Genomic DNA, 26,592 nt, shown 5'->3' on the forward strand with positions numbered 1-26,592 from the left:
AAGGGGAACATTCCTGCCAGCCACAGATATGGCAGCCTGACCAGGTGATGAGACCTCCCTAGGTGTTGGAGATGAGATCCCAGCATGTGGTTCTCCAAGGCTTTGAGCTGCAGCTCTGCTCCTCATTGGCGATGAGACTCAGGGAGGTCCTTAGCTGCTCTGAACCTTGGCCATTCCCTTCCATAAAATGGGGACAACAATCCATACCATCCCTGCCTCTTCACTGCATTGCCGAGATCAACATGAGGTCATGGCTGGGAAAGTTATTTTTCTTCTTTTTGAGACAGAGTCTCACTCTGTCACCCAGGCCGGAGTACAATGGTGCGATCTCAGCTCACTGCAACCTCTGCCTCCTGGGTTCAAGCGATTCTTCTGCCCCAGCCTCCCGAGTAGCTGGGATTACAGGTGCACACCACCATGCCTGGCTAATTTTTGTATTTTTAGTAGAGACGGTGTTTCATCATGTTGGCCAGACTGGTCAAACTCCTGACCTCAGATGATCCGCCTGCCTTGGCCTCTTAGAGTGCTGGGATTGCAGGCATGAGCCACCGCGCCCAGTTGGAAAATTCTTTTTAAAATTGATAGTTAGACAAAAGGAATTATTAGTAAGGCAGAATTCCTGCTTCAGAACAGAAAGAGAAGAGGACATGGAGGCTCAGAGACATTAAGGAATGGGCTAAAGCCCACCCAGCTGGGTAGAAGCAGGACTGGGAGGCTTGGGCCAGGGCCAGGTTCATGGAGTGATGGCCTTTCCAAGCTGGAAGGGACCACAGTTCCTGCCTCACCCCCAACCTTTACATGAGAACACTGGAGACAGGGAGCAGAGGGCCTTCTGGTCAGCATCTGCCTCACCCGGCTTCTCCCTGGGAAATCTTGGGGTCTTCTGCTGGCCATATCCTTCCCCTGCCATGGGCTAGAGGGTTCTGGGCAGCGGAGGGAAGCTGTTAAGTGGAAGCTCCAGGAGTGCCTCAGTGCACCACCCAGTTCCCTGAAACCAGTAGGCAGGGCTTTCTTTCCTCTTTCCCCAAATGCTTTTAGGAAGATCAACTTCTGAGCACTTTTGGGCCAGAGAGGAATGGCTGGCACTCAACGTGGGATGTGCCTCCACTCTGAAGGGTGGCATTCCTAAGGGTTGGGTCGGATGCAGGGTAGAAGTCCCTAGATGCTATCATCTGATGCGATAGTCCACCCCAGCTCAAGACCTGCATTTGCTGTTTCTGGAACAGCTTCTCCCAAACATTGTTTTTGCTGGCCCCTTCTTACTGTTATGTCTTAGCTTAGCTTGTGTATTGGCCTGTATAAAAGGCCTGTATAAGAGGCCTTTTCTGATCACCTCAAGTACGACCTCTCCCTTTATGACCTTGATGACATTTTCACAAGTTGTAATTACAGCTGTCCCTCAGTATCCACCAGGGATTTGTTCCAGGACCCCACAGTTACCAAAGTCCAAAGATGTTCAAGTCCTTGATACAAAATGGGGTAGTATTTACATATAACCTATACACATCCTTCCATGTACTTTAAATCATCTTTAGATTACTTATAATACCTAATACAATGTAAGTGCTATGTAAATAGTTGCTAAACTGTATTGTTTAGGGAATAATGGCAGGAAAAGGTATCTGTACATATTTAGTTCAGATGAATTTTTTTTTTTTTTTTTTTGAGACAAGGTCTGCTCTGTCACCCAGGCTGGAGTGCAGTGGCACAATCATTGCTCACTGTAGCCTCAAGCTCCTGGGCTTCAGCAATCCTCCCACCTCAGCCTCCCAAGTAGCTGGGACTACAAGCGCACACCACCACACCCAACTAATTTTTTTTTTTTTTAACTTTTGTAGAGACTGGGTGTCACTGTGTTTCCCAGGCTTGTCTAGAACTCCTGGGCGCAAATGATCCCCCTGCCTTGGCCTCCCAAAATGCTGGTTTACGGATGGGAGCCACTGTGACCAGCCTATAATATTTTTTCAAATAATTTTCATCCTCTGTTGGTGGAATCCATGGATGTAGAACCCATGGATAGGGAGGGCTATATATTATTTCTTTAATTGTTTATTTGTATAAATAATAAATATTGTTGTATTTGCCCCTGACCTGAGAGCCCATGCTTAGTCTGTCTCATTTACCTCTTTATTTCCAATGCCTAGGACTGTCCCTAAGAGATAAATGTCTCATTTATCTCTTTATTTCCAATGCCTAGGACTATCCCTGTCACAGAGCAGGTGCTCAATAAATAGTTATTTTATTTTATGTTTTTTTCAAGGCTGAGTCTTGCTCTGTCACCCAGGCTGAGTCTGGCTTTGTCACCCAGGCTGGGGTACAGTGGTGTGATCCTGGCTTACTGCAACCTCTACCTGCCAGGTTCAAGTGAGTCTCCTGCCTCAGCCTCCTGAGTAGCTGGGATTACAGGCGTGTGCCACCATGCTGGCGAATTTTTGTATTTTTAGTAGAGACGAGGTTTCACCATGTTGGCCAGGCTGTTCTTGAACACCTGACCTCATGATCCACCCACCTTGGCCTCCCAAAGTGCTGGGATTACAGGCATGGGCCACTGCGCCCAGTCAATAAATAGTTATTAAACAAATGAATTGCTGAATAGTAATACTAGTGACTGTTTGTTGAGGCCTGATTGTTGTCCTCCTTGCTTGCCCTCCTAGTAGCTCTGAAAGCCAAGTGATGCCATTATATCCCCATTTCACAGGCAGCTTGGGACTTTCCTGAGGTTGGCAGCTGGGAAGTGGCCCAGCTCGGATTCAAACCAGGCCTGTCCAACTGCAAAATGAGAAAGGGCTGCATAGAAATACTGTCTTTTTTTTTTTTTTTTTCTGTTCCAAGGGATCAGCTGATGCTCTTAGCTCCCTGGCTGAGTTCATCTAATCGTAGCCCTTTGGGGTTATAATCAAATTCCAGTGGAGGCAGACAGAGCTTGTAATCCCCTGATGAGAGTACCCGGTTGTGGATGGCAACCCTGGGCATGTACCACCATCCCTACCCCACCCCTAGCACACTCTGACTGCTTTAGGGGCAACTCTCTGGGTCCCTGAAGCTCCCTGGTGCTTGTGCCAAAGCTGACCTAGATTTCACCTCATCCCAGAAGTCCCTCCTGGCAGCCAGAGCTTACCAAGGCCATTGCTTGCTAAGCACTATACGAGGCCTAGATGAAAAAGGCCTTTCTAGAAGGGGTTTATAGTTTAGTTGGGGAGAGGAGACTGTAGTACTTAACAAGGTTAAACAGTGAAGCGGGACCTAAATGTCAGCAGTGCCGGCATTGTTGTTGCTGCCCTCGACTGAGCCGAACAGTCACTAATTAGACCGAGATCATGTGCTGGGCAGTGGGGCTGCAAAGGGCCACATGACCCTGCCCATCAAAGACTTTCCAGAGGGCCCTGAGTTGCTATTTGGGTTCTATTGGTATGCCCGTCCAACCACCCGTTTAGCCTTGGCCTTGGGATCAGAGGAGAGCGCTGTGAGGGAGATGGGTTCTGTGAGCCGGGGGAGGTGGGGAGGGTTCCTGGCTCCACAGAGCATCAGCCCGAGGCCCTGGCCCTCTGGGCTCCCCACGTGCTCTCCCAGCTGCTGCTTTGTGCTGCCTGCCCCTAGGGGTGACCTCATCGGCTCTGTCCTGCAGCTCTTCACAGGCTTCTGCTGTGTTGGGAGCCACTGCCTCCCTCCCCTCCCCCAACCTGTGGGCCAACAGCTCGCCAGCTGGCCCTTGAACCCACTTCCCTGCGCCTCTGGCTGCCTCGATGTCACTGGGGATTAGTGTGCATTTGCGGCTTTTGGCGGACACTCCCCTCCCGCCTGCAGCCTCACCCTCTGGAGCACAGGGATGGGCTTGGGCCTGGGAGCCCCCTGAACCAGGGAGCAGCCCTGACTGTCCATTTCTTTATTTTCCCTGACGTCAGAAGGCAGAGTGCTTATTCACTTTGGAAGCGCACTCGCAGGAGCAGAAGAAGAGAGTGTGCTGGTGCCTGTCGGAGAACATCGCCAAGCAGCAACAGCTGGCAGCGTCGCCCCCGGACAGCAAGGTAAGGGCCTTGACAGTGGCTGTGGCCTGACTGCCTTGTTTCCCCTCAGCCAGCCTGGACCCTTGAGCCTCTGCATTGAGCTGGGGGCCAGCCTGAGCTTCCAACTTGGCTCTGGGCAATGAGCTCTTGGCAAGTGGGGGCCTGTGCCCGAATGTCTCTCCCCCTTGGCATGTCATTGGGTCTGCTGAGTGGGTCTGACAGTGCTCACGTAGAGCGACAGAGCCAAATTAAGGGTGGCCCATCAGTTCTGCACTCTGTTCTTCAGTTTGCCTATGGCAAGGTTTAATTTGGGCTGGCCTCCCTGATGCTGCCTGGCATGTGTTCACCTCTGCCATTGGGTAGCCTGTGCCCAGGGGCAGCACACTGGTGTTTAACATTGGCCCCAGGCGGATGCGATAGAGGGGATGTTTGTGGCAGAAGCTGTTGTATGCTGTATAGTTCCATGTGGGCCAGAGCCAAGTATAGCCGACTGCTGGGGGCTGGGGACTGGCTGGCAGGAGCATCAGGGAAGATTAGAGACTCCCAGGGGGAGGCTGTTCTGGGCCAGGCACTGCTCAGCCCATCCAGTGCCTGGGGAGAGGGGATAGAATAGGAGCTGGACCACACAGCCTTCCCCTTTGACACTCCGATGCCAGCCACAATATACAGTTATATTACCTCATTTGTGAGTCATTCGGGTCCCTTCTCTTGCTAAGAGTGCTGGGCATTTGGGAATTGGGTCTGGTTGGCTGCAAAAGTTGCTGAGGTGGTTGCTCTGCTGGATCTGGGGGAAGAGGAGAGATGAAAGAGAGCTGCAGCCTATGAACTTGCTGGCCTTTTTGCTTCTCCCTGGTGCGCTCAGGCCCCCATGCCATGGGCAGCAGGCCTATGCAGGGGCAGTGGGGGTCAGGCCTTCTGAGGCAGGAGGTGGGGAAGAGGCAGTTGGCAACCTCTTCTGAGGGCCAGTGGTGGACAGCAGCTCCCCAGCTATTCCCGAAAGGAGTGAGGGTCTGAGAATTACATCATCTTAGCTGTGAACGTTCCCTTGTTTTACACTAGCTAGTGGCAAGAATAACTTGGATGAGGGAAGACAGTAGGAAGAGCACAGACTTCTGAGCCACCCTCTACCACCAACTGGCAGTGGGAACTTGGGAAAGTCACTTTGCTGCTCTGTGCTTTGATGTCCCCACCAGTAACCTGGGACAATAATCCTTCCCTCAAAGTGTTGTTGTGAGAATGAAATGAGAGGGTGCATATACGGGCTATAGCACAGTGCCTGGTATGCAGTAGGCACTCGCTCAACCATAGCTGTGGGGAATGCATTGCCCCCTGCCCAGCCCCAGGTGGTTTGTTGCAACACTGGCTGGTTGCCACTGTCAGGTTCTTCTACTGAGCAGAAACCTGTCACCATGCCTATAGGTTGCCCTGCCCCACTGATCCTGGGTTGGTCACAGTCAGAATCCAGGCCACTCTTCTTCATTGGGGTGGCCCCTGGGACGTCAAATGGCTGAACCCATGCCCTCAGTTTGTTTTCCTTTGGGCTTGTGCCTCCTCTTCTCGGGGAAAGAGCTCTTTGTGCCTCACCATCAGAGTTTGCTGACTTTGGAGTGTGTTAGCAGCAGCCTTCTCAATACCTTGGAGAATCTCTCCATCTTCAGGTTCAGGAGGACAGAGGGTGACTGAAGGCAGGCTGTTTCTGGGTCAGGCTCTGGTCCCTGAAGGGCTTTGGGCTTGGCTGGCTGACCCTGGAAGGGCCCGAGGGTTTGAGGCCTGGCTTCAGGGCCACACTAGGATGTATGGGAATCCTGGGCAGAGCAGTTTGGACACGTCTTCAAACCCAAACTCTTCAAATGCGTGTTCCATGGAGAAGCTGTGTGCTGGACAGGAGAAGGATGAAGGAGGGGGCCCGAGTGCTGGGACAGCCTCAGAATTATCTCCCAGGCCTAAGAACTGGGCCTGGCGCCACACCGGCACACCCCACTTGGGCCACCCTCCTCAGAAGCCCATGATATAACTGTCTTTTGTCAGGCAGGCCCTAGAGGTCTCACTGCTCAGCCTTCCCCATCCCTACCGCCAGCATGCACATGCAAAGAGTCTTAGCAACTTACTCCTTCTAGACACTTACGGAATGCTTCCTGAGAGGAATTCCAGTAAATATGATTCTCTCCAGCCCTAGGTAGTTCTAGCAGTGCTTTAGCAACCTTACTGACAGGGCCCACCTGGCTGTCCAGCTGGTCCACAGCATTGTCCACTTGTGCTCAGTTCCATCAGGTCCTGGCAGCCTCGGGCTGACCAGGAACCTCTTTACCAAGGGCTGGCCACTAAGGTCTCCGTCTCCAGGGCAGAAGAAGAAGGGCCAAGCAGAGCTCGGAGGCTGACTGCTTGCTCTTCAGGTGTAAGGGTCCTGCTGGACCGATTTGCTCTGAGATGGAGTGTTGCTCTGTCAGCCAGGCTGGGGTGCAGTGGTGCGATCTCAGGTCACTGCAACCTCTGCCTCCTGGGTTCAGGTGATTCTCGTGCCTCAGCCTCCTGAGTGGCTGGGACCCCAGGCACATGCCACCATGCCTGGCTAATTTTTGTATTTTTAGTAGAGATGGGGTTTCACCATGTTGGCCAGACTGGTCTCAAACTCCTGACCTCAAGAGTAGCACACCTTTGAATGGCTTTTCTGTGTTCTTTCTCCTTTCTGCGGATGCTCCACCTTCTGCTGAACAAAGGAAAACACTGCCTAGACCCCCCACCCTACCCCTGCCCCACCCAAATGCCTCTCAGGCAAAAAGGGGTTTGTAAGGCAACTCCCCAAACTCCCGTGCTCCTTTCAATAGTGTCTGCTGACACCCAGATGTGGGGGAGTCTTTAAATATCTTAAGAAATGTAAAGCTCTTCCCAAATTCACAAAACATAGTAAGTGCAATTTACCTTAAAGATGAAATATATGCTTGTTGGGAAGGTGGAGGGAGTCAGGGGAAGATGGACTTAAAGAACAGTTGGGAGGTCACACCCTTGCTGTGGGACCTTCAGCAGCCGCTGACTGCTGTGGCCTCAGTAGTCCCATCTGGGCACTGGGCCCATGGCTCTTTCTGTCTCTCCAAGCTTTGTGACTTTCGTGAAAGCCGAGGGCCAGGGGCCATCTAGTCTCCATTTCTTGTAGAAATAAATGAACTACTTTCTCTCTTGTCTCAACTTCCTACTCCTGTTCATCACCCCCTCCTTCCTCTTCAGAGCTCTGCCCCTCTGTTGCTTCATTATCTGTAGCTGGGGGCCACCTACCTTTCTTCTTCTGCCTGGAAATTCTTGTACTAAACTCCCTGCATGGGGAACTGCTGCGAGACTTCTAATCTAGAATAACCCAGAGCCAGGCCCACCTGTGGCCATTCAGGTTCTAAGCTAGAAGGGAGAGGCAGTTATATATTCTTTTGATTATTCAAGCAAATATACATAATAAATGCCTTCTCAGTGCCAGATACTGGTTTAGATCCTTTGGGGTCACAGAGATGAATGAGACCTGGTCCCTGTCCCTATGGAATTCTCCTAATAGGAGAGAGGTGAGGAGGGCACTGGAGTGGTGATCTAAGCATGAAAGCCATGCTTGCGGGTCCTAAGAAGGATCCAGTGGGGTCCTGGCTATCCAAGCATCATCTATGCCATGAGCCTCCTGCTCAGTACCCTTCATGTGCCTGGTGCTGCGCTGGGCTCCAGGAAGCCTTCTGAGAAGCATGGAAACCAAGCCCTTAGGATAAGGGCAGACACAGTGCAGTGGGGCCTGGCCCTGTTCTCAGGGCAGGTCCTGTGCTCCACTGGGGGGACACACAGAACAATTCATCACTCCCTTTCCTCAGGAGATCACAGTCTGGTGGCGGAGGCAGACATGACAGATAGTTCAAAATAACGTAGTAAGCGATGTGACCTCAGGTGAGCCACTTAGCCTCTCTGAGACTCAGTTTTTGCATCAGTAAAGTGGATGGATTAAGAGGCTTCTTGTGAGGATTGAACTCAGGATGTGCTTTGCAAAGTGGCATGCAAGATGAACTCCGAACTAGCCGCTATCATTCTCACTGTCATGGTCTTAAAGTGCTGCCCATATGGGAAGATTCATCGGGGCCTTGTTCATTGAAGCTGCTGCTGGTGCTCGGAGCACATGTGACAACTGCTCCATGTCACTTCCTGGTAGACACCTGCCATATTCCAGGGGCCAGGCAGGGAAACTGAGGCCTTCTTGTCTGCTCTGGCTCTAAGACTTCTCCCAGATGTGACAGTGAGGTGCGTGCCACCTTGTCATCTCCACTGGGGCCACTAGAGACAGCCCTGGAGATGCCAGGGTGTGTGAGTGCATTAGAAAGGAGCAGAGGCAGGTCCTGCAGTCAGGCAGCCCGGCCTGAGTAGAAAGCGAGCTAATTCCAGTTCTGTCTGGTTCCACAGAAACTCCACCCTTTCGGCTCTCTCCAGCAGGAGATGGGGCCGGTCAACTCAACCAATGCCACCCAGGATAGAAGCTTTACCTCATCAGGACAGACTCTGATTGGCTGAGCAAACCCAAGGGCGGGACTCTGCTTCTGGCAACTTAACCCTTTCTTGGGCATCCCCTACCACACAGTAACCTCACCTCAACTGGACCCAAAACAGAGGACCAAGATGGTGGGCCTAGGGTCATCTGAAGGGAGTGGTCCCAAGGGTGCGTCAACAGAAGGACCACAGTGGTGTGAGAGGCCTTGTGGGCATGCAGAGACTGGCAGCAGAAAGCCCCAAGAGGAGAGGACTCAGAGGCTTCTTCCTTCCAAGGAGGAGGAGGAGGAGGACATTCCACATCTGGGCTTCCAGTGATGGCTCCTGGACCTGCCTTGGGGGCAGCAGGAGAGGTTGGGAGAGGTCACCCTGATGAAGAACAATGCCATGATCTGCTGCTGCCAGAGGACATCTCTGCCCATTCACTCATTTTTCACCTGTACACATTGGCTCATTCATTCGATGGATATGTCGGGTGCATCTACTTTATGCCAGGCTCTGTGCTAGGAGCTGGGTATACTGTGGAGAAAAAGTCAGATACGGTCTCGCTGTCATCAAGATTTCAGTCCAGCTGGGAGTGAGCACTAAATAAGTCAGCACCAACACACACATGCACACACGTGATGGCAAGCTGTGATCATCTATGAAGGAAAATACAGATTTCTTCAAGAGGGAATTGTACTTAGATTGCTGCGTGTGGGGGTGGAGATGGGGAAGGACACAACTTTTAAACCTAGACTTGTGGGCTGGAGAGGAAGGAGCCAGTCCTGGACTTGGGGAAGAGTGTTCCTGGTAGATGGAATAGTACGTGGAGAGTCCCTGAGATGGGAAGGAGCTCAGCGGGCTGGAGGAATGGCGAGCAGGCCAGTGTGGCTGGAGCTTAGTGAGGAGCAAGACACAGTGGGCGAGGGCCTGACTGTGCAGGGTTTGGTGGTTGATGTCTTGTTGATTTCATTCTAGATACACTGGGGAGCCATTGAAGGCTTTTGAGGAAGGGAGTTGCAGGTACATTTCTACAAGATCAGTTTACACATAGGAGGGACCCAGGTTGGTGTGAGATCAGTTAGAGGGCTCGTTCAGTTAACCAGGTGAGGTCTGTCCTGGTGGCTTGTGCTGGATGGTGGCTGGGGAGGTGGGTGCCTGAATGCCAGGCTCTGGAGGAGAAGAGATGACTCCCTGCCTCATCCCCCTGCCTACCCTCCTCCTCAATGGCCCCTCTCTCAGTGGATGTAAGTGAGGATTAGGACCTTCCTCACAGAGCCACCTTTTGGCCAGGCCTGGGTAGGGGGCCAGTGCTGAGTTCTAGGAATGTTCCTGGAAGTTGGGAGCAGTGAGTGCTCGGCCTGGGCTAGGTGGGAGAGTTCACGGCTGCCCAGGCCTTAGCAGGGGCCGCTGTGCTGTCTTTCCGTCCTATGCTGAGCATTGTGATAGAAGCTGCCACAGAGTGCCCTGGAAACTGACTTGGCTTGCTTTCTGTGGGGCTCCCAAGGGCCAGGGACTGGGCTGGAGGTGGCCTAGCAGCTCTAGTGGAGACTGTCCTGCCATAGGGCTGAAGGAAGACCGACCAAGGGGACAGCAGTATGAACCCACCCCACTGGCTGCCTGCTGCACGGCTCATGGGCAAAAGTGTATCAAGAGGATTAGAGTCACTTGCATAGGAAAAGAGGATCAGAGAGGCTGAGGGCTGGCTCAGGCCAGAGAGGCTGCCTGACCGTGGACATTCTTCATGTTGTGTAAGACCTCAGCATCTTTAGAGAAAGGTTCTTGTGCCCCTGTGAGCTTGCTCAGCTGCTATGGCCACTTGAACCCCAAAAATAGTGGCCTAGAAGAGAATACACCCCTTAACTCCCACTTATCCTCCTCTCAACCTAGGAAAGATCAGACATATTGACTCAGCAGTCTAATGGGGGATGGGCTGGATCTGCCCGTGACCAGACCAATGCTCCCCACCCAGCAGGGGAGTAGACGCTGCCTGGACTGGGACCAGTGATACACAGTATCTCTGTCTTCCAGGGCTCAGCCTGCCAGGGGGGAATTGTGAGAGGCTGAGCAGCTGGGTCTGCACAGACAGCAAGCTGCACTTTGATTTCATTTGATTCCCTTACAAAATGACATAAGGGGAATGTGAGGCACAGGAGACTCGCCTGTCTGGGAAGGCAGCAAGCTCGTCTCTCCTGGACCTGGTGACCTACCTGTGTCTACCAGACAGGTGCAGAGGACAGAAGCTCTGGCCACAAAGAAATGGACAATCTGAATGCAGCACACAGCCCTGGGGACAGGACTTTTCACCCAGCCTGTCCTGACAAGCTGCTGAGTCGAGCAGAGGCTCACATCAGGGTCCCAGGCCCAGCTGTTAGGGAAGCAGACATCAGTTCCTGGTGGGCCTTGGGCAGTGACTGTGGTGAGCCATAGCACCGTTGCTGCTCTGCCTCTCAAATCGATGGAACAATTAATTTGGCTCCACAGGCTCAAGAAGATGAAACATGACCTGATGGCCACTGCTGTCCAGCATCCCAGTCCATCCTAGCTGTCCAGGATGATGAACAAGCTATCGAAATTGCACTTGAGAGCTATAGTCACGGGAAGCATTGCCGAGCCCCTCCCTACTACATAAATCATGCTAAGAAGCACACAATGGCCTCTTTCCTGATGGGCCAATTGTCTTGGTTTGGTGTCTTAGGCCCAGGAGCTGGGAGGATGGGAGCACAACCATTTATTGTTGGAAAGACCATCTGTGCAACTTGAATACAAAGTTATTCTTTAGTTCACCACTCACCCCCGACTCTCTGATCCTATTTTCACGTTTTTTTGTTTGTTTTTTTTTTAATGCCTCCGGCTCTGGGTCTTTTAAAACTCTTCATCTATCCTGTAAGCCATCAGTCCTGGATCTCTGCTGACCTGGGTCTTTTGGCCATTTGGGAGTTGGGACATTGCAGACCTTTTGGAAATAATGACATTTATTTATATATGTCTTGTATTTTTATTCTTTATTTTTTCCCCATGAATTCTCCCACCAAAGTCCTCATTTGTCACACATGGCACCAAGGCACCAAGAGGGTTTTGCAAAGTGAAGATGAAGGCAGTTTTGCAATGTGGAAGGACTCCCCACAGCGAAAGCTCCACAGTGAGAGCCTGAACTTTGGAGACAGCAACTGGGGTCCCCAGGCATGATCTCCCCTCAGCCTCCCAGCAGCCTTGTTTTATGGGTGAAAGAGACCAAGGCTTTGAGAAGTTAGATGTTTTATCCTAGGTCACACAGCTGGCAAGGGCCAAGCTTGCCCTCAAGCCGAGGCCTTTGAATCTCATCTACCGCTCATTTCAGATAAAAAGGTTTGCCTTTTAGGGACAGAAGTAAGAGAAATCAATCATCTCCAGGAAAAGGCAAGAGAGGGATATCCGGCATGTCAGAAGCTGTGGTCCATCAAGCTGTAGAGGGGATGCTTTTAGGATAAATAAAATGAGATGCCTTAATTTCCACCCAGTGGAGAATAAACTTCCAGAATGCATTTTCCTGAGGGTGGCACAGGCTGAAAAGATCAATAGCTTCCCACAAGATTTGAAAAAAGACTAAAATGAGAGATCAGATTGAGCTTCTCGGGGAGACAGGTTCTCGGGGAGCTCTGGAATGAGCTTCTCGGGGAGACAGGTTCTCGGGGAGCTCTGGAATGGGTAGCTTACACCCCTTCCCCTTTTGAATTTGGCATCAAAAGGATCAGCAGACAGAGTCCTGAAGTGCTTGGCAGTGATGGAATGTTGGCCAAAGGCAAAGAGGTATAACTTTAGGCTCAGGGTGGCTTGTGCCCAGCTTAAGTACTGGAAGGAGGCCTTTGACTTGAGACCAGCTGAGGGCAGGGAGAGAGCCTGCCCATGCTGAACCTGCCAGGTTTTGTGCCCAGGTTTTGCTAATTGACTGATTTAGACTCTCAGCCCTGAATAACAGGGAATTGGATCTGATTTCAGCCATCTCCCCCAAGAGATGCAGACTCTTCTCCCTAAAAAGCTGTTTCCAGGCAGCCTCCAGCTCTCCTCCCCGTTCCCTGCTGCTGCCCTATTGGTGGACAGACTGCCTTCTTCGCTGTCTTGCTCTTGGTCTCAGCTGTCTTGCTATTGTTTTTTTTAGCTCCTGAAGAAGACAGTGCAACCTTACCCTCTATCCTGTCTTTGCCTTCTCTTCGCTGAAGACTTTCTCTCAGTAGAGCCATCCATCCTCCAAACTGTTCCCAGATCCTTGGTTTTAAAGGTAGATACCAGAAGTTAATCTGATGGGCTCTTACAAGAGGAGCCAGGCACAGGGCCAAGCTTTTCACCTACCCTGTCTCATCTAATCCTCATGCAGACTTATGAGATGTGTTATCCCTGTTATACATTTACTCTCACTATGCCCAATTTAGAGATGAAGATGCTGAGTCTCAGAGAAGTTAAGAAACGTGCCCAAGGTCACACAGCTAGTGGGTGGCTAGGATTGAAACTTGGGCAGCCCAGCTCCAGGGCACCTGCTTTGGATTTTTTTTTTTTTTTTTTTTTTTTTTGAGACGGAGTCTCACTGTGTCTCCCAGGCTGGAGTGCAGTGGCGTGATCTCGGCTCACTGCAAGCTCCACCTCCCGGGTTCACGCCATTCTCCCGCCTCAGCCTCTCAAGTAGCTGGGACTACAGGCGCCCGCCACCACGCCCGGCTAGTTTTTTGTATTTTTAGTAGAGACGGGGTTTCACCATGTTAGCCAGGATAGTCTCGATCTCCTGACCTCGTGATCCACCCGCCTCGGCCTCCCAAAGTGCTGGGATTACAGGCTTGAGCCACCGCGCCCGGCCTGGATTATTTAGCTGTACAGCTTTCCTGTAAGTGCGGACCATCCAAGCTGGGGGGGCCAGGGAGGCTGGGCTGTTACACTCCTGCTTAAAGACCATTGTGGGAGGCCACTGTCTTCAGAATAAAGCTTGGCTTTCCAGGCTCTCCTTGGTAGCACTACACTCCTGCTTTGCACCTGGAGCCCAGCCACACCGCACTATTTCCCCTTCTCTAAACTCACTGTATACATTCACAGTTAGGGTGTTTGATCTGCCTGATGTTGACTGCCCTGCTTGGCTGTCCCCGCTGGATGTAATCCTCAACCTTCGAGGCTTAGTGGCTCCTCTGAGAACACCTTTCTCAGGCACGCATCAGGAGTCCTGACTTCCCCCTTCGTGGTTCCCAGAGTACTTTTTCTGCCTTAGCATAATTCATCGTTAGCACCTGGATGACTATGAGCTTCCTTCTTGGGAGCAAGTGGATGTTATATTTTATTTGTCTTTGGTTCTATTGTTGTCTGGTCCATAGTAGGTGCTCCGTAGAGGTAGGATTGAATTAGGCTGTCCAGTTCAACTCTCTTATATTCTAGAACTAGACGAGGAAACAGGTGCAAAAAGAGAAATGACCTGGCCAGGATCATGAGAAAGGTTAGTATCAGAGCCAGGACCAGAGCTCAGGTCTCCTGATTCTTTGGATTCAGAGCTTTTTCTGTTGCACCTCAGCTTTGTGGAGACCAGAGCATGGATCTACACTTGGTTTATGAAGGTCTGACCAGTTTCACTTCAGGGTCATGGATACCACCATGTTCCCACGCTGACGCTGGGGAATTCCCAGAGGGAAAGGAAACACAGTTGGAGCTGCTGCTGTGGGTTGCGGAGCTTACCTCTCACCGGGCCCGTTGCTCGCAGAGAAAACCAGCGGGCGATTCTGAAAATCTTGCCTCGAGTCCTGATTTTGCTGGTACTACCATGTGACTTTGAGTAAATTGCTTCACATCTCTGATCATCTGTTCCTTTACCAAGAAAAATGAGGGAGCTGAATTCAGATGGTCTCCAGGAGTCATCTGATTCCAGATTATCAGGATATAACAATAAAGATGAGTATGATAAAGTAGCTACTCCCCTCAGAAAAGGTGGAGATCCTGGTCTAGGGGGAGAATTGGCTAGGTTCTTCATCACAGTCACTGTCTGGAGACACATAGGTGTTCCATAGAAACAGCTCCATGAGGGATTTCAGAGGGGAGAATGGGCAGACTGCAAAGCCTCGGTACTCTAATACCAGGCGAAAAGAAGAAAGGGAACAGGCATTTTAGTTTTCACATTGAAACAGAGTATATGTGTATGGCCCTATGCAAATGTTGTTCCTGGTGAATATTCATCATGTACTCATCACACATAGGTATATTTTAGACAGAAAGTGGTCCTCATCACAGACACCCAAATTATGAGCACATTACTGCCTCCTCTCCCCTAGAGGTGCCTCTTCCAGCCTCCCTCGTGGGAGGCCAGCACAAGACGGGCTCTCCAACCCTGTATCTTCCCATTCCCTCCTTCCTTTCTGCTCAGGTGGCTGGGCACACACACTGAACTCTTTTGTTTCAACTTCACGTATATATAGGTTGGTGCAAAAGTAATTGTGGTGTTTTCCATTAAAAGTAATGATGAGAACTGCGATTACTTTGGCACCAACCGAGTATGTATGCAAGTACATTCTTTAACCTTTCCAACTCCCAGTCCAATGCATCAGGCTAATTTCCGTGTGGAATTTGTGGTCACTGGTTTGCAGTCCTTTCATTTCTGGTGTGGTCAGAAGTCTCCTTCAGACTCTTCCCCATAAGTTGCCATTGACTTTTTCATTACCTTTAGTACCTACCCACTTCTGCTGGGATAACCCTACCCAAGATAAATTTTCAAGAAAATTGTCCTAAATGTTAGTGGGTTTCTGTTTTGGTTTAAGTCTATTATTGCAATAGGGTTTTCTACTCTTTCTACTTGATGGAAGACTATTAAGGGTTAAGTAGGCTGGCCTAGGAAGCTGACCACCATTTATAACATACTTTTGAGTGGGAAAATGCATTCAGAGGCCTATAATCAATACTCAGGTGGACTTTGGGAATATAACATTTATTTTATGAGTGACTAGAATATTGGTAGAACCCTAGAAACTTTGAACATGGAGCTGGAAAGCCTCCTCCCTCCCTCACTGAGATCAATTGATTAACAAGCTAGACTGTAGAAACCAAGTAAAAGAGGCAGAAACTTGGCCAAGGGCATGTAGTTGGTGACTTCTGAAGATTCTGCTGGGCTGGGGGTGGAGGAGGGGCACAGATGGTCTCAGAGTTGTCTCACTCAGCAACTCACTGTGTTGGCCTTAGGAAATACAAGTCACCATGTTGGGCTGTAATGGAAATAGTGAGAAAGCAGCTCAGCTAATGGTGTGGGGAGAGGTTGTCTAGTCCTCTGGCTTGTCTGTAAATTCCTGGCGTGTGCTTGCTGGAGCAGAATGAATGGGGCTGCTGTGTTTTACCTGCAGCTAGGAGCATGGCTGGACTGGTGGAGACGCTCCCTGAGGTCTGTTCTAAAAATAGCAGTGGGAATGGAGCTGAGGGGAAGAGGAGGGGGCTCCTTCAGGAGCTGGGTGGGGAGACCTCACCCCCTTCCTCTTCCTGCCAGGCCCGATGTGCGGAAGTCCCATGGAGTCACATAATTCCATCTGGGAGGGTCCTGGAGCCATCATCTCTCACACCCCCTCCTCATACAGGCGAGGAGGCCCTGGAGGCCCGGAGAGCAGAAAGCACTGGCTGGTGGCAAGCAAACCCAGGGAGAAGGGCCCAGTTGGCAGGCCGTTTTTCCCTGGCTGTTTCAGCACAGTGGCTGCAGGCCTTGTGAGGTTTGCTGTCACTGCCTTTGGGCGCACAGAGCCTGGGAACTCCTGGGACCGGATGTGGTCAGGCTTCCTGAGAGTCGCCTGGCAGGCGAGGAGTCCCCGGCTAGCCCATCCTGAGCCCTGACCTCAGCCAGCCGACTGTCCAGTGCCACACCTCCTCTTGCTGGTGTCCCCTCCCTTGCTGACTTGTCCTCCTTTCTTTGGACTGTCTGCAGGGAGGAAGGACAAGGACCAGCCTAGATCTGGCCTGCAGGACAGAGGCCTTAGTAGCTCAGGATCTTTCCCTGCCCCTCCCCAGGAACAGAGGCAGCTGAGGTGGTAGCAGACTCCTGCAGGTTTAGAGACAGACAGGCCAGGGTTCAAATCCTAGCTCTTCCTCTCACTAGCCGTGGGATTACTGGTGGGTCACAGAACATCTGTAAAATGAGACAAGAACACTGATTTCACTGCGGTCTTGTGAAGATCAAAGGGGATCTGTCGTAATGCCTGGCATGCAGTAGGTACTTAATAGTAGCTCTTGTTGCAAAACCAAGCCATGAACATGTATCTGACTTTCTATAACCCCCTTCCTTGGGGCCTCCACTCATGGGGCATGGGAAGTTGTTTTTTTCTTTGTTTGTTTTAATGCAGTTGACTTTTGTTGTTGTTGTTGTTGTTGTGTTGTAGCAAAAGTAATCCATGTGATTGATGTTTATTATGAAGAAAACATTTAATACAGATGAACCAAGAACAGGGAATGAAGTTCATCCTTAATCCCAGCACCCAGAGATAAACCACTGTTAACATTTTGGAATGTGTCCTGTCAGGCATTCGTTTATACATACATATATCTTATTTGCAAATTGGGGTTACTGGTGCAATTTTCTAACCTGCTTTTTCTCCCCCATTTAACAGCGTAGTGTATCCATGTTTCCATTTCAATAAATATTCTTCTACAACATCATTTTTAGTGCCTGTGGAGTATTTCATTGTGTAGATGAAACATGCTTTATTTAAGTAATCTTCAGTTGTTTATCATTCAGGTTGCTTGCAATTTTTCTTTGTTACAAAAACCTCAGATAAAAGTCCTTGTATAGGAGGCTGAGGTGGGAGGATGGCTTGAGCCTGAGTTCGAGGTTACAGTGAGCTATGATTACACCACTGCACTCCAGCAGTGAGACCCTGTCTCTGAATGAAAAAAAAAAAAAAATCCTCTTAGGTGTATCTTGGCATCCCCAGCATCCAGCTCAACACCTAGTACACATTTGACTCTAAATAAATATTTGTTGGGTGCAGTGACTCATGCCTGTAATCCCACCACTTTGGGAGACCAAGGTGGGTGGATCACTGAGGTCAGGAGTTCGAGACCAGCCTAGCCAACTTGGTGAAACACTGTCTCTACCAAAAAATACAAAAATTAGCCAGGCATGGTGGTGCATGCCTGTAGTCCCAGCTACTGGGGAGGCTGAGGTGGGAGAATCACTTGAACTTGGGATGTGGAGGTTGCAGTGAGCCGAGATTGTGCCACTGCATTCCAGCCTGGGCAACAGAGTGAAACTTCATTTCAAAAAGGAACTAAATAAACAAATATTTGTTGAATGAATGACTGTTTTGTTAAAATAAACGCCCGTTAGTAGAGTTTTGGGTCAAAGGTTATATATTTATAAAATAGATTATTGATCCTATTGCCAAATTACCCTGCAGAAAGGTTGTACTGATTTCTAATCTCATCTAGATTGACCAGCTCATCCTGCTTTGCCTGGGATTTTCCCTTTTTAGCACTGAAAATCTTGTCAAATCAAGCAAACTGAGATAGTCTGGATAAGAAAATGTTTATTCCCCCTCATCATTACCAACACGGTATATTGTTAGATTTTTTAATAGGTTCTTTTTTTCATTATTAGAGATGTTGAACATTTATTTATATGCCTTCTAGTCACTTGTGTTGCCTCTTTTGGGAATAGCCTGTGCAAGTCTTTTGCTCATTTTTCTATTGGGACTTTTATAGTTTAATTATTAATTCACAAAGAGCTCTTTCTATAATAAGGATATTTGTATGTTAGCCTTTTATTTTTATAATTTCTTTAAACTACAGATGTTTCTGACTTATTAGTCATATCTATAATTTGTTTTAGAGTAGTTTTATTGAGATTTAATTCAAATGCCATACAATTCACCCATTTAAAGTATACAATTCAATAATTTTTTGTGTATTCACACACTTGTGTAACCATCACCACAATCAATTTTAGAACATTTTCATTATCTCAAAAAGAAATCATACTACTTAGCTATCATCCATTAATTCCCCCATCTCCTCCAACCCGAAGCAACCATTAGTTCATACTTTTCATCTCTGTAGATTTGCCTATATTGGACATTTCATATAAAGGGAATTATATAATATTTGGACTTTTGTGACTGGCTTCTTTCATATAGTGTAATGTTTTCAGGATCATCCATGTTGTAGCATGTATCAGCACCTAATTCCTTTTCATGGCTGAATGATACTCTGTTGTATGGAATATCACATTTTGTTTAATTGTTCATCAGTTGATGGATATTTTGGGTTGTTTACACCTTTTGGCTATTCTGTATAATGCTGCCATACATATCTGTGTGCAAGTTTTTTTGTATGGACATATATTTTTATTACTCTTACGTGTATACCTAGGAGTGGAATTGCTGGGCCAAATGGTAACTAATGTTTAACTTTTTGAGAAACTACCAGACTGTTTTCCAAAGTGGCTGTACTGCTGGGCACGGTGGCTCAAGTCTGTAATCCCAGCACTTTGGGAGGCTGAGGCGGGCCGATCCAGAGTCCAGAGTTCAAGACCAGCCTGGGCAACATGGTGAAAACCTGTCTCTACTAAAAATATGTGTGTATATATATATAAAAGCTGGTGTGGTGGCAGGCACCTGTAGTCCCAGTTACCATAATGTATTTAGTGTATTGATGCATGATTAGATTGTTTCTAATGTTTTGATGTTCTGAGCAATGTTGCAGTAAATATCTTGCTGTGCTTTTCTGTTAGGAGTGTGGCACACACTGGCGAAGTGCTCTAAAAATGCTTTCCTTCTGTTTACACATGTCATCTCCCCAACAGTATTGTTCTTATCCCATTTTTTAATTGAGAAACCAAAGGAACAGAGGTTAAGTACATGTACAATTTGCATTCCTACTCACAGTGAATGAGAGTTCACCCTACGTAAAATGGAATGTTAAATTGCTTTTAATTCTTTGTTGGTACAAGAAGTGAAAATTTATATTTAATCTTTATTTACATTTATTTCATTATTAGTGAGGTTGAGATTCATTTTATTTTATTTTTTGAGATGGAGTCTTGCTCTGTCACAGAGGCTGGAGTGTGGTGGCGCCATCTTGGCTCACTGCAACCTCCACCTTCCGGGTTCAAGCGATTCTCCTGCCTCAGCCTCCTGAGTAACTGGGATTACAGGCGCATGCCACCATACCCAGCTACATTTTTGTATTTTTAGTAGAGATGGAGTTTCACCATGTTGGCCAGGCTGGTCTTGAACTTCTGACCTCAAGTGATCCACCCACCTCAGCCTCCCAAAGTGCTGGAACTATAGGCGTGAGCCACTGCGCCCAGCCTCTTTTTATATTGATCAGTCACCTATATTTCTGCTTTGGCCTGTCAGTTCATGTCATTTGCCCAGTTTTTGACTGAGGCATTATCTCATTTGTAAGAGCTCTTTATGTGGTTAGAATATTAACCATGTGCTTATTATATGGGTTATAATTATTTTTCTAGTTTGTCATTTACCTTCTAACTTTATAGTATCTTTTTTTTTTTTTTTTTTTGAGACAGAGTCTCGCTTAGTCGCCCAGGCTGGGGTGCAATGGCGCGATCTCGGCTCACTGCAAGCTCCGCCTCCCGGGTTCACGCCATTCTCCTGCCTCAGCCTCCCGAGTAGCTGGGACTACAGGCGCCCGCCGCCTCGCCCGGCTAATTTTTTGCATTTTTAGTAGAGACGGGGTTTCACCGTGTTAGCCAGGATGGTCTCGATCTCCTGACCTCGTGATCCGCCCGCCTTGGCCTCCCAAAGTGCTGGGATTACAGGCGTGAGCCACCGCGCCCGGCCTAACTTTATAGTATCTTTTATCGTTTAGAAGTAAACTTTTTTTGTAATCAAATTTTTTTGGGGGGGTTGGGAGCACCTATATTTTCTAAGGTCTTTCCTACCCCTAGATTATGAGAAGTATTCATCTACATTTTATTCAGGTACTTTTATTCTTTTATTTTTTGCATTTATATTTTAAATTCATCTGCAATTAATTTAGTGCCTGGTGTCAGATGGAACTCTTATTAGTTTTTTCCCCCAAATGGTTTGGCCAGTATTTCCAAACCAATTTTTTTGAATTGTCTTTCCTTTCTTCACTTATCATAGACCAAATTTCCACATATGGGTGGTTTGGCTTCTAATGTCTCTCATCTCCCTCATTGATCTGTCTATTCCTACATCAGGTTAGACTTAATGACTTTAGCTTCAGAATATGGTTTAGTAGTAAACATCCCAAGGCAAACCCCTATTATTCTTCTGCAAAATTTCCTTTGGAGTTATACACCCTAATTCTAGTCTGCTAGTGGCTTTACCGTTACCTTTGTCACAAACATATTTCAACATCAGGAATGACACCAGATCCATAGTAGCCTGTCCTCATGGCCTCTAACCCATAATGATCATGTCGGCTGGACTATACTTCTCTGCTTTCCTCCATACCTCCTAGGTATTGTTCTAATTATCTGGAATTTCAGTTTCCGGTTGTGGTGCAATCTCAGCTCCTGCAACCTCCACCTCTCGGGTTCAAGTGATTTTCCTGCCTCAGCCTTCTGAGTAGCTGGGATTACAGGCGCCTGCCACTACACCCAGCTAATTTTTGTATTTTTAGTAGACAGGGTTTTACCCTGTTGGTCAGGCTGGTCTCAAACTCCTGACCTCGTGATCTGCCTGCCTTGGCCTCCCAAAGTGCTAGGATTACAGGTGTAAGCCACCATGCCTGGCTGGTTGTGACTATTTTTAAACATTAGCACTATTCTGTTTTAAGAATCATTTACTTAAAATTGCACTTTTAGTTATCAGTAGTTAAGGCTCTAAATGTTTCCGTTTTCATGGCTTGCCTCTGTCTCTCACATACCACATCATCTCATTCTTGACTTCTCGATTTTAATTCACTTTTGTCTGTAGAGTTTTCTTGAGTAATTTTTCCAGAAAGGGTCTGTGGGTGGTATCCTTTCTTATCCCGGTAAGCCTGAAAATATTTGTCCTCATGTTTGAGTCATAGTTTGCTTGAATAGAAATTTCTGAGTGAATCATCCTTCTCTCCCAGAAGCCTGAGAGCAGTGTTCTATGGTTTCCCCAGTATTTAGTGTTTTAAGAGCAGTTTTTCATTGATTTTCTAAAATTTATTTATGGAAACAGCCAGGATTCCTCTTTCCAATCTCTGGAATTCAGAAATTTCCCTAGATTATTTCTAGTTGTTTCTCTTGGTAATTTTTCCTGGTCCTAACTAGGTAAGTCCTTTCAGTCTGAAGACTCAAGTCTTCCTTTAGTTCAGGGAAATTTTCTATTAATTTAGGAATGGTTTCTATTCTATGTATTCAATCTCCTCTTTCTGGACTTCCTACTACAAATAATAATAATAATAATAATAACAATAATAATAATAATAATAATGGTGCCTAACATTAAAGCGTGCTTTCTTTCTGTGATAATGTATAATCTTCCCAGCACTATTGTTATTATCCCCATTTCATAGATGAGAAAACAAAGGAAAAGAGAGATTGAGCAGATTATACAAGGTCTCCTAGTTAGGAGGTGCAGGCCAAGTTCTAATCCCGAGCACCTGGCTCCAGAGCCCGTGTCTTTAGCTGCTATACTATACTCCCTGCCTGTTGGGTCCCAACCCCAGAGCCCACCCTGCCCTTCCCCTCAGTACTCTCCAGTGACAATGTTGAGTATCAACAGGCAGGGACTCTGTAATCAGTGGGGAAAGCTTGGGGATGCTAGGACGATGGATCTGAAACAGACTGGGCTACTGAGGCCAGAGACAGGCAGGGATTGTCAGAGGTTCTCCAGTGAATTTAGAGTTGGGACTCTTCCCCTCCCTTCTCTTCCCTTGGTGTCAGCCACCCTCTTCAGGCCTCCTCTTTGTCCCTGGGACTGCTGCATTGCTTCTTGTGGGTCTCCCTCTTCCTACTCCTGTCCATGTAGTCACCGCTGTCAACAGCAGCCACGATGACTCTTCTTATAGAACACACGTGGTCACCTTCACGCTGCTGAGTGTTTGTTGAATGACTGTGTGAGTGAGCAAAGAAGTTTACAGTGCCTAATGTGCATCAAACACTGTGCTAAGTACTGGCAATGCAGTATGCATAAGTGACAAAAACCCAACTCAGATTAGCTTCTAGCAGTAAATGGAATTTACTGGATTAGGAGGGATAGCCTTCAGGCCTAGTTGGATTCAGACCCTTGAGCAATGTCACTGAGAACTGGCCTCAGCCTCTTCATCTCTTGGTTCTATTTACTTAGGTGTTAGCTCACTCCCTTAGTGGTAGCAGTGCTGCTGCCAGAAGGGGCAGGGTTATGGCCATGGCCTTGGAGTTGGACTCCCTCAATCATTTCATCAAAGTCCCTGGGCCTGAGCCTCATTGGCCCAAGTAGGATCACAAGCCCATCCCAGCCACTGAGGACAGTGGGATGGGTTAAATTAATGGACTGAGTCCTGGGTCATATGCCTTTCCTTGGAGCAGGAGTTGGGTCGGTTCCTTGTGAATCACCTGGCTTGAGAATGAGAGAAGGAAGGTTAGTTCCTCAAGTGAATGGGGTCTGGTTAGGCAGATCTCAGATGTCCTCTACTTCCTGGCTCATCAACCAGCATGGTCCTCACCCGACAGAGCTGACAGTCTAGTGTGCGGCCAGGACACCAGTCATGAACAGCATATAATAAATCGATGACAGTGGTGACAAAGGGCCTAATGAGAGCGCCTACTGGGAGAACCTGGGGAGAGTTTCTGAGGCAGGGGAGGCTTGGGATGTAAGGATTGTTCTAGGTGGGGACCCTAACGCAGGCCAGCGTAGGCGGGAAGACAAGGAAGGGGAACAGAGCCTGAGATGAAGCTGGAGGTGTGTTCAGGATCAGACAGTGCTGGTCTTGAGAAGCTGTAGGAAGAAGTGTGACTTTATCCTGAGCGCAGGTATTGATGGGTGTTGCTGATGCTGGCCTTATAGGGGAGAATGGTGAGGAGGAAGGCAAGGTGAGAGGCAGGGGGCAGTATGGAGCTATTACCCTCGGCCAGGGAGAACTGATGGCGTCTCGGACTAGGGCGGAGGCACCAGGGATTGAGAGAGGTGAGAGATCCACAGGATGTATAGCAGAAGGGGTCTGCAAAATTCTATGATTAATTTCACGGGGAATGTTTGGGAGAAGAATGGTGCTCAAAAGTCTAGCTGAGGCCAGGCACGGTGGCTCACGCATCTAATCTCAGCACTTTGGGAGGTCTAGGCGGGTGGATCACTTGAGGTCAGGAGTTCGAGACCAGCCTGGCCAACATGGTGAAACCCTGTCTCTACTAAAAATACAAAAAATTAACCGGGCATGGTGACAGATGCCTGTAATCCCAGCTACTTGGGAGGTTGAGGCAGGAGAATTGCTTGAACCCAGGAGGCGAAGGTTGCAGTGAGCTGAGATTGTGCCATTGCGCTCTAGCTTGGGCAACAAGAGTGAAACTCCGTCCTAAAAAAAAAAAATAGTAAGTCTAGCTCAGGGAAACGGTGCCATTCTCTGAGTTGGGAGCAGTGGAGGAGGAGTGGTTTGGGTGGCAGGATTGAGTCCTACTGTATATGTAAGTATCATGATAGGGTCTGAGTTAGTGAGTTCTCGTGAAACAAAGCCATTTAAATCAGGACTCCTTAAGCTACCTATGGTGAGGGGCTTTGACATTTTGTAGCATCACACTGCATGTGATTTATTATGCTGGCTTGAGAACACCTGAGCCAGCTTATGCCCTATTCAGTGAGACCAGTCCACTCATCTCATGCTTGGACGTGGCAATGTCAAGTCAAAGGTCTTTAAACACACTCAGTCTTGCTACCTATCTCACTGCAGACTGGTAACAAGCAGCCTGTGAACCCATATGGTTCTGCAGAACACATTTTGAGTGGACTGATCTAGTTCAACCCCAGTGCATTTTAGAGACAGGGAAACTGAGGCTTGAAGGTGGTGGGGGGGGATTGGCCTTGCCCCAGGGTTCACAGAAGGCAGCAGCAAAGTTAGCATTTCGGTCTTTCCCCCACTGACCCTTTGTTTTGATGGCTTGGGCTCAACTCCAACAGTCCAGGCAGTGGGTGGACCCAGGGGAGTGTGTGGAGAACTGTTTCCAGCAACCAAGGTCACAGGCCTGGTCTCCCCGTAGCTGAGCCAGTGGCTTTGTGCTGAACACTTCCCAGGAACATGGGCTGACAGGACACAGCCCGGCCCTGGAGCTGGCACAAGCACAGTGGGTCGAGGATTGCTCCCAAAACCCCGAAGTCTCCGGCCAGCATGTGGCTGGTTGGACTGGAGCCAGGAAGGGAGACAGTCATGGCTCCCAGCCATCCTGAGCTGCTACAGCTGCCCAAGGTCAGACTGATACTGCTGAGGTGACTGCAAAGCGTGCCCCAGGATGGAGGCAGAATCCAGCCAGCAGCAGGCCTCGGGGATAGCTCTGTAGGGGGACATTTGGTCTCCTGGCTTTTGCTGCATGTGGGCTTCTCCTTGCTGGGTTGGGAGCCACCATTTCCGTTAGCAGGTTGGGAATCGTCCATTGCTGCCTCAAGTTGCTGAGGAAGAGGCAGATATCAAGGGGGAGACAGTTGGGGAATAAGAGATTAGGGGCAGAATATACAGTTAAGAGCATGGGCCTGGGAGCCATGCTGCCTGCTGGGCTTCCGCCTTGTAACTTTTCTATACCTCAGTTTCCTGATCTGTAAGCTGGACATGATGAGAATAGCCTGTTTATCAAAAAATGGAAATGATTCTCAGCTGTTAGAACACACCAGGCCCTCATCTGTTAGCCCCTCAACAGGTGTTATCACATTTAATTTTACTATTTACATTAACCGTCTCAAGGTGAATTCTGTCTTTTCACAGATGATAGCAACAATGACATCATAGCAATAACAATGATGGCTCTTATTTATTGAGCACTTACTGTGTACCAGGCATTCCACATATACCACGTCATCTAGTCCTCCTCAGGGTCCAGTGAGGCCCATTTTACAGATGAGGAAACTGAGACTCAGAGATAGTAAAGGGCCTTGCCCAGGATGATTCACACTCAGATTGTTTAGACTCCAAAGACTGTGCTCTCTCTAAATTCCACTGGCTGAGCTGATTCCTTTAGTGAGAGGGCCTGGAGGGGCATGGGACTGTCCATGGGAGGGGAGGAGTAGGGCTAGGGCCACTGGACACCCACTTCCTGGTCTCATTTTAGAGATGGAGGACTGAGGTCAGGAAGGGGAAGGGGCTTACCCTGGGTTCTGCAGGCCACAAGCCACAGCTCCCTGTGAACCTGAACCTGAGGGTACCTGCTCTGTCTTACCCCACCCCACCACTTGTGGCGGGTGCCCCAGAACAAGGCCCGTGCCACCAGGAAGAGCAAGACCTACACCAAGCAAGCAGTAGGAGAATGTGTCCCTTGCCTGGGTGCTAGGGTCCTAGAGTCCAAAACATGGCAAGGCAGCCCCCGCCTGCAGCATCAGTGGCTTCATCTGCCATGACCGTCTCCAAGTTCCATCCTATGGGTGGGCTGCTCCGGCCAGCTCTGTATCCTTAGTTCCTAGTACCGGCTCCAGCACAGAGCAGGGATTCAGTGGTTATTGAAATAACTAATTAACGTTTCTTGGCCGATTCTGCAGTGGGAGGGCCTTTTTGCATAGAATCTCTAGACCCCCAAACCAGGGCTGTGAGCCCCAGGAAGTAAAAGCTCAGAACTTTCTAAGCGAGTTAGCAGATTCAAAGCTTGGACTGGGGTGGCCATGTACAGACACTTCCACAGAGTTTCAAAGAGCAGCCAGGGGTAGTCACTTTCTTCTGTAGTGACTTGGGACAGTGGCAGGGCTCTGCAGAAGTTGAAGCCGGTGTGTACCCAGCACAGTCTTGGGGTGTCTGGGGGTGATGAAAGCTAAGCAGCTTAGTAGGGGCAAGGGGCTAGTCTTACTCTGAAGTGCTCTGGAATTCCTGGGACCACACCTTTCCCTGGCTTCTCTCTCTCTCTCTCTCTCTCTCTTTCTTTTTTTCTTTTTGAAATGGAGTCTCGCTCTGTTGCCCAGGCTGGAGTGCAGTGATGTGATCTCGGCTCAGTGCAACCTTCACCTCCCAGATTCAAGCAATTCTTGTGCCTCAGCCTCCCAAGTAGCTGGGATTACAG

General features: G+C 48.8%; 1 protein-coding gene across 6 annotated transcripts in view; it reads left to right on the top strand.

Annotated features, from left to right (window-relative positions):
• LOC105487061 (regulator of G protein signaling 3) overlaps positions 1–26,592 on the top strand; it is a 131,927-nt gene that overhangs the window by 68,687 nt on the left and 36,648 nt on the right. For 4 of the 6 annotated variants that reach the window (XM_011750340.3, XM_024794552.2, XM_011750341.3 and 1 more), the window contains one exon: positions 3,903–4,025. In XM_011750340.3, coding sequence (XP_011748642.2) covers positions 3,903–4,025 — 123 coding nt within the window. Of the gene's footprint in view, positions 1–3,902; positions 4,026–8,423; positions 9,179–26,592 lie in introns of those variants that run through there. The other 2 variants (XM_011750342.3, XM_024794556.2) reach the window with 1 other exon arrangement.

Source organism: Macaca nemestrina, chromosome 14 (assembly GCF_043159975.1).
Source record: "Macaca nemestrina isolate mMacNem1 chromosome 14, mMacNem.hap1, whole genome shotgun sequence".
NCBI classification, from domain to species: domain Eukaryota; kingdom Metazoa; phylum Chordata; class Mammalia; order Primates; family Cercopithecidae; genus Macaca; species Macaca nemestrina.